The sequence below is a fragment of the Castanea sativa genome, chromosome 3 (genome assembly GCF_040712315.1).
Source record: "Castanea sativa cultivar Marrone di Chiusa Pesio chromosome 3, ASM4071231v1".
NCBI lineage: Eukaryota > Viridiplantae > Streptophyta > Magnoliopsida > Fagales > Fagaceae > Castanea > Castanea sativa.
The window spans coordinates 7,079,013-7,085,947 of record NC_134015.1 but is presented as its reverse complement, the minus strand read 5'-3'; the positions used below and the strand labels follow the sequence as shown (position 1 = coordinate 7,085,947).

Genomic DNA, 6,935 nt, shown 5'->3' with positions numbered 1-6,935 from the left:
AACTTTTTAAATAATTTTTTGTCATTTTTATTAACACAAGCTTGTTAACATTTTCCTACGTATATATATAGTTTGAAGTGGTATAGTTTAGAGTGGTACATTTTACTTCATTTTACACCCTTAGGACCCTTCATTTAACATCATTGATTTCTACTGTTTGGTCAAAATATCATTGATTTCTCCTCCAAAATTATATAACAAACAAATAGGCTTTTTTTTTTAGAGAGTTTCAACCTATGACATCCGCTCCTGATGATAGCTCTTTATCATCTGACAAAGACACCAATTAGTTTTTAGTGTAGGCAGGAATTGAACCCTAAATCTCTTATTCAACTATCAGAGTTTACTAGTTAAATTAACTAGAACCCATAACAAACAAATGAGCTTAATATCCTTTTTCAAGACTCAAACACTAGCCTATTGTATGGTTAAGGCGAAAGGTGCTAGCCAAGCATAGACCATTGGCAATTCACTTTGTGTGTAGTTATTATAATGTGGGAAAAAAAATATACTCAAAAGTAAATCTATTATGGTCTGTTTGGATTGAAGAGTAGAGTAGAGTAAAGTAAAATTGACCCAAAATTAGCCGATTTTCAGCCAACTTTGCTTTACTCCCCTTCACTCTCTCTCCCTCCTCCTTCAATCCAAACAAACCCTTAAGCATAACCCTATGCTTAGGCTTAAAAGTAGATCTTTGGAGTTGTATATACAACGTGGTTTATACTTACTAAATCACCTCAACAAAATAAGTGCTCCTAGAAATAGATTTGTTCTTTCCCAAAAACTTGCACCATTCTAAAATGAAAAGTATGTTGTATTAACAACCATCCATGCCAATGAAACAATCAAGAAAGCCTATATCAGTGAACATCTAAAGTTCTTGTAGCGTGTAAGCTCTAATCAAAGTTTTCTACACTAGACAACAAAACAAAAACAAATAAACAAACTTAAATTGAAATGGGCGGCCTTTAACCAAACTCTTATGAAACGCCCTACTAGCTTTACATGTTCAAGCACCAACCAACAGAACATATTAAGGCAAGAAGAGTGATTGGATCAAGCTATTTTTAGAGACTACATAACGTGAGGTTTTCCATCATTTGTCTTCTAGCCTTTTAACAGAAATCAAGAATGGTACAAAGGAATTTTGGATTCAAAGCCCAGTTAAAGAGGTCCAGGTCCAGGTCCAGCAGAATTCCACGAGAAAACACCATTAACAAAACGAAAACGCGCGCGCACACTCACATTTCTAATATCTGTCTATCTAGACATTTTTATAAAGTAGTCCATGCCATCATATATATATATATATATAAGACCATTGCATCAAATTCAAGTCATCACAATCTATAGCCATTACGCCCATAAGGCCTTTTCTCCAGTTGAAAACTTTAAGAAGGAGAGGGAGGGGGATTGTTACAATTTCTTGAGCAAATAATAGTCAATAATATGAAGCACCAATTTGATACAATACAACACCAAAGTCAAATATATACCCAGCTTCTCACCATAACTTGAATGAATAAAAGCTCAAACTCCAATTTACCAATGGTTTATGTATCTCATGAGTAACAAAAACACGACTTGTAAAATATGACCCAAAGCTAGGCACCTCGGTTTTCAAGAAAGATATTTAAGCTTGCAAGAAGTTGCTAATTCAATTGCTTCACTCTGTTTAGATTCTATTCCATTGACTTTGACTCCAGGCTCCACAAGATCAATCAAAACTAGCATTTAGAAATTTCAACAATTCATTTCTTTTGTTCTCTGCCAATTTATCCTCCTTTGTTTTCTCAACTTTCAACCGAATCTACATAAGGGAAAAATAATTGATGATCACATTTCCTGTTTAAATAATCTGTTACACAATTCATTGAGGCTACAGTACAAGGTAAATAGTTAACCTTTTTGCCAGATATAGCACTGAGACGAGCACCATCATCCTTCTCACGCCCTAGAAACTGTATGAAGCATACAGAGTTACGACAACAGAAAAACAATAAAAATTGAGACTGCAAATCTTTAGTAACTAGAGTTCAGTGAAAACCTTGGAAAGCCGTACAGGACCGCTACTTCTCTCATCCTGCTGCTTCTATATATGGCTCCCATTGCCAGGACAAACCAGACCCATAAACAAACATCCAGGAAAACCAATCAAGCACCCAGTCATCATGTCACAGACCCCAGCTCCAATTTCAAAGAGCCAATCAATAAAACAGGCAGAAAGTACCATAAGCACCTCAGATATTGATATGCATATCACATAAATTGAAGTCAAACATTGTGAATGCAGTGAAAATTGCCAGAAATACATTATAACTTCCTGAACTTTCAGGTTATACACGGAAAATACAAATTGCATCAAGTTCAGAGAGAGGATTATTCTTTTCTTCTATTTTATCTTTATTTTTCTGGAAAAGAAAGGAAAGCTCTCTTATAAACCAATTCAAGTATAGCATTGACTGAAAGGCCTATTTGGTAAGAGATTTCTAGTAACGTTGTTTAATGATTGTTTAAATGTGTGTGGGTTAAAAAGTGTTGTGGAAATACGTGTTGTGGTATTTAAACACTAAAAACTGTTGTTTAAACAATAGTACCAAACAGACCCAAATTCCAAAAACAGTTTACAATTTCATTGTTATTTAATGTCCAGTTTACAACAATGTTACTTTATGTCTGCAGTTAAAGAAGACAGTTCACTCACAATTTAGATACCAATAGCTTGATTAGGAATTACAAATAAACGCCATTCAAATGTCTCAGAGTTACTCAAAAATCAAATTCAAACATAATAGGAACAAAAAAAAATACTAGTTGACCACTACCATAAAAAACAATCATATGGAGGCAATAAACCTATAAATAGCTGTAACCGCCTACCTCTTTAAGTTTGTGACTATGCTGTTTATGACGATGATTCTTGCTTCGGTCCTTTTCCTTGTTTAAGAAAATGAAGGAAATGAAGCAGGATAAGAAGACAAGCAGAGGATGTAACAAGAGAAGTAAAAAAAGGATTTCAATAACCACCTTCTTTGGCTTGTCATTCTTCTTGTGCCTCTTTGAATGATTAGATGTTTCATGCTCACTGTCAGAAGAACTGTCGCTCCTACAACAACTCAGCAATAGACAAAGTATGTTAGAAAAACCAATCTTCTAACTATCCTCCATAGAAAAAAAATGGGACAATGCCTGAAAAATCTATATAACATAATTCCAGAAGCTATTGAAAATTTCTAATATGCATCATTGCATCTAGACCATGTCCCTTGCTATCAACCCCTTCCAGATAGGTAAATAGGTTTTTAAAAAACCCCACATAGAGACACATAAAAGAGTAAGAAGGCAACTTGTCTAAACCCAGAAAATCCTAATCATGAGAAGTCCTCTCTTGGATTTGGAGGCACAACCACCTTCTCTCCCACAACCGAAGGTTGAGAAGATGGAATTTGAGGTCCCACTTGTTCCAAAAATGCAGAAATACAGGAGTCATTAAATCTCATAATATTTCTTGTCTGTTAGCTTCTCACTTTCCCACATCCTATCACTCCCCACAATTGTCCTGGTAGCTACATTTGATTTACACATCAAAATTGAATTCTAACATGTTCTCAAATAAAGACCCCACCTTACGGTCTTCTTGCTAATTGTCTATCCTCATAATCCTCAAAGAAGCACCAGTGAGAGTTCATTTCAATTAGCCTAAAATGCCAACTCGTTTTCACAGCTAGCTTGTGTATAGTTTTTAACAGCCTCACTTTTCCTAGGTACAACTGCACTTTCTCACAACTTATTTGTAAGCATAATAAGGCAATTAAAAAAAAAAAAATCAAATCTGAATACAATTGAAACAGTAGCTTTCATAATCCACAATTTAAAATAATAATAATAATAACTATCTAATAGTCCCATACCAAAAACCTCAACTAATATACCATTTCATTTTCCTAAAATTTCTCAATAACTAAACAGACATATCATTAATCCAACAAACCAAACTAATCGCACAAATCAAATAACCATAAACATCAAAACTCCAGAAAAAATAGAAATAAAAACAAAAACCTCAATTGGGTTTCTCAAAAACTAGAAGTCCTTAGAAAATTCACAATTTCAATCTTCTTCACCATCCCCAAGCTTCCCCAGCAATCAAACAAAAATATAAACCAACAAGAACAATAATATAAAACCTACAAAAGAAAACACTTAGAGTAGGAAGCATGAACACAAGTACAGGTATGACACAATGACACAAGCAATTTTTGAAAAATTAGAACATAAAATTATTAGTACGACACCGGTTTGACATAGGTACGACATGGATTCAACATAGGTATGGCACCCTAAATGAAGTGTTCGTGCTTCCTACTAGTTACATACTTACATAGCCAAAGAATATAAACCCTAAACCTAGTCCTGCCTTCCTCAGCTCTTATATTTCTAACTAAATGACTATATTTTTCCATGAACTTTCTTTACAAACAAACAGATCATTAACCAAAACAACCGGAGCTGATCACACAGATCACAAAACCATAACCACAAAATTTGAACAAAAGCTAAAAATTAGACCAGAAATCTCAATTGGATTTCTGAAAAAAAAGCTTTATGATTTTCACCTCAAAGAACCCACAATTTCAATTTCTTTAAGCTCTCCCCCCAAGTTTTCCCAGCAACCAAACAGAGAATAAAACAAGCAACTACAACATAATACCCAAACACAGAATCGTAGCAAAAAATACACAAAGCTCAAATAATAAGAACCCAGAAATCAAAAAATAATTCTGATTCTCTCTTCCTTAACTCTCTTCATTCTAGAATTACATCTAATTTTAAAATCAATAAAGAATGGTTTTTTTTTTTTTTTTTTTTTTCCGGTTGGGTTAATTAGTAACTACATAACCAATCAAAGCACACAAACCACAACAATAAAAACCCAAAAGATCCAAAACTAATTCTAATCCTAGCTTTCCTTAGCTCTCTTCATTTTCTATAATTTATTTTATCTTAATCTATGTCCCCCCATAATATAAAAATGAGTTCCTTTTTTTTGGGAGGGGGGGGTTAATTAGTACTTACATAAGCAACCAAAACACACAAAGCTCAAAAATAAGAAGAACCCAGAAAACCCAAAACAAATTCTACTCTTACTTTCTATTCAAAACCATTTTGCACAACAAAAATGGCTTTATTTTTTTGGGTGAATTAGAAATTTATATAACAAACCTAAAAGAGCAAAAAATTTAAAATATAAATACAAGAACAGAGAAAACCCAAAAGTAATTCTATTTATACCATGTTCCTAAAAAAAACCCTGAAAAGAAAAAAAGAATGGTTTTTTTGTTTTTTTTTTCAAGACCTGGAGTAATCGGAGGCGGAGGAGGAAGAGTAAGAGTGTCTGCGACGACGTCGTTTGGTGTGGGAATGGCTTTTCTTTCGGATCTTCAGGGATTCTCTGTCTTTGCGGCTTCGGTGACGACGGCGACGGTGAGAGGAAGTTGATGTGGAATCGGGGTCGGAGGAGGATGAAGAGTATGAGGACGCGGAAGAAGACGAGGCCGCCATTGGTATCCAGAAAAAGAGAGAGATTGGTAAAAGAAAGAATAAGAATGAGGAGGGGTGAATATATAATATTATTATTACAACTTGTAAAGTTGACTTGGAATAAGAAGAAGGGGGTTAATAACGATATGGTTTTCTCTTATTATTTAAATTACTATATTATCACGAATTCACCTACTAATGAAATTTTACACAATTCTTTCACCAAAAAGAAAGAAATTTTAAACCATTCACAAATCTAGTTGAGTTATTAAAATCCAATCAAGTCATACGGTTTGCTTAAAACCCACTAGATTTTATTTTAGTTGGATTTTGTGCACATCTGATTCAATTGATGACCAGAATTGGACAATGTGTCAGGTCACTGAGTTATTAGTCTGACCGGCTAGGCTAAGTCGAATTAAATTACATTAACTAAAAGTAAAAAGTGTCTTATTATTACTACTGATTTACAACAAGAATACTCTTTTTATAGTAAATTTGGTAATTACTAATTTTACTATAAAATGATTATTATATAAAAATCATTTAAGCAATTGCTCAACATTAATAACATTTTTTTCTTTGAATTCGGATGGGTTTTTGTTTCACCAGACTCGAAGGCTTTGGGTTCGAAAAGATTTAACTCATTGGCGATTGTAGACACTAGGGTGTTTAATCTACCAATATCCTTGGATAAGTAGTTGGATCCAATTGGTTTTTAGGTGTTGAGCGATAATTATATGAAGACTGGAGTAGATTAATAGTGTCGTGGCGATTGGGGGAGAACAAAAATCTCTCTAGATCTCCATCTAGATTTGAGTGGTGATGTCTAGATCTTTGTTTCCTTTATAGGAAAGGGTGTCCCTTCGAGTTCTTTGTTGGGTGGGTTATGTGTGTTGAATTCCTTACGTGGGAAACTTGACACTCAACTTGTCAAAGTCACGTTTTGAAACTTTTAATCCCCCATCCCCCCCCCCCCCCCCCCTTTTGATAGCCACAGGGGTTGAAATCAGCCAATACTAAACATGTCGAAAGGGTGGGTCAATTTTTAAGATGTATGGACAGTCTTCTAGTTGATGGTAAATCTTGAAGGCAAAAATCCCTAACCATGCATCGATCGAATTAAATTATGTTAGGAACTCTTATATATATATAATAATTGTTGTAATGTTGCATTTAGTTAGTTAGTTCGCTGATTAGTTAGTTACAATTCCCAGCATGTTAATCATATTTAACACATGTTGAAATTATTAATACACAAAGGGAATAATAGAACCATTAGGATAAGGCTATGTGGCCTAATAAAATAGTTTTATGGTGCTATAATACCTACTTGTAATCATATTTCCATCATTGAAGAATAAATCATCTCTCTCTCTCTCTCTCTCTCTCTC

General features: G+C 34.1%; 1 protein-coding gene across 2 annotated transcripts; it reads right to left on the bottom strand.

Moving 5' to 3' along the window:
* Positions 1-1,422: 1,422 nt before the first annotated feature.
* Positions 1,423-5,614, bottom strand: LOC142628295 (uncharacterized). Of its 2 annotated transcripts, none has more exons than XM_075802390.1 (6): positions 5,357-5,614; positions 3,028-3,106; positions 2,881-2,931; positions 2,048-2,092; positions 1,905-1,961; positions 1,423-1,810 (listed from the first exon to the last, which is right to left on the bottom strand). In XM_075802390.1, the coding sequence occupies exons 1-6, from the start codon at positions 5,560-5,562 to the stop codon at positions 1,718-1,720; spliced, it is 531 nt and encodes a 176-aa protein (XP_075658505.1). In that variant the 5' UTR covers positions 5,563-5,614; the 3' UTR covers positions 1,423-1,717. The 2 variants fall into 2 exon arrangements, with proteins under 2 accessions (XP_075658505.1, XP_075658504.1); XM_075802389.1 differs by having other exon boundaries at positions 2,881-2,937; positions 5,357-5,612.
* Between the last annotated feature and the right edge of the window lie 1,321 nt (positions 5,615-6,935).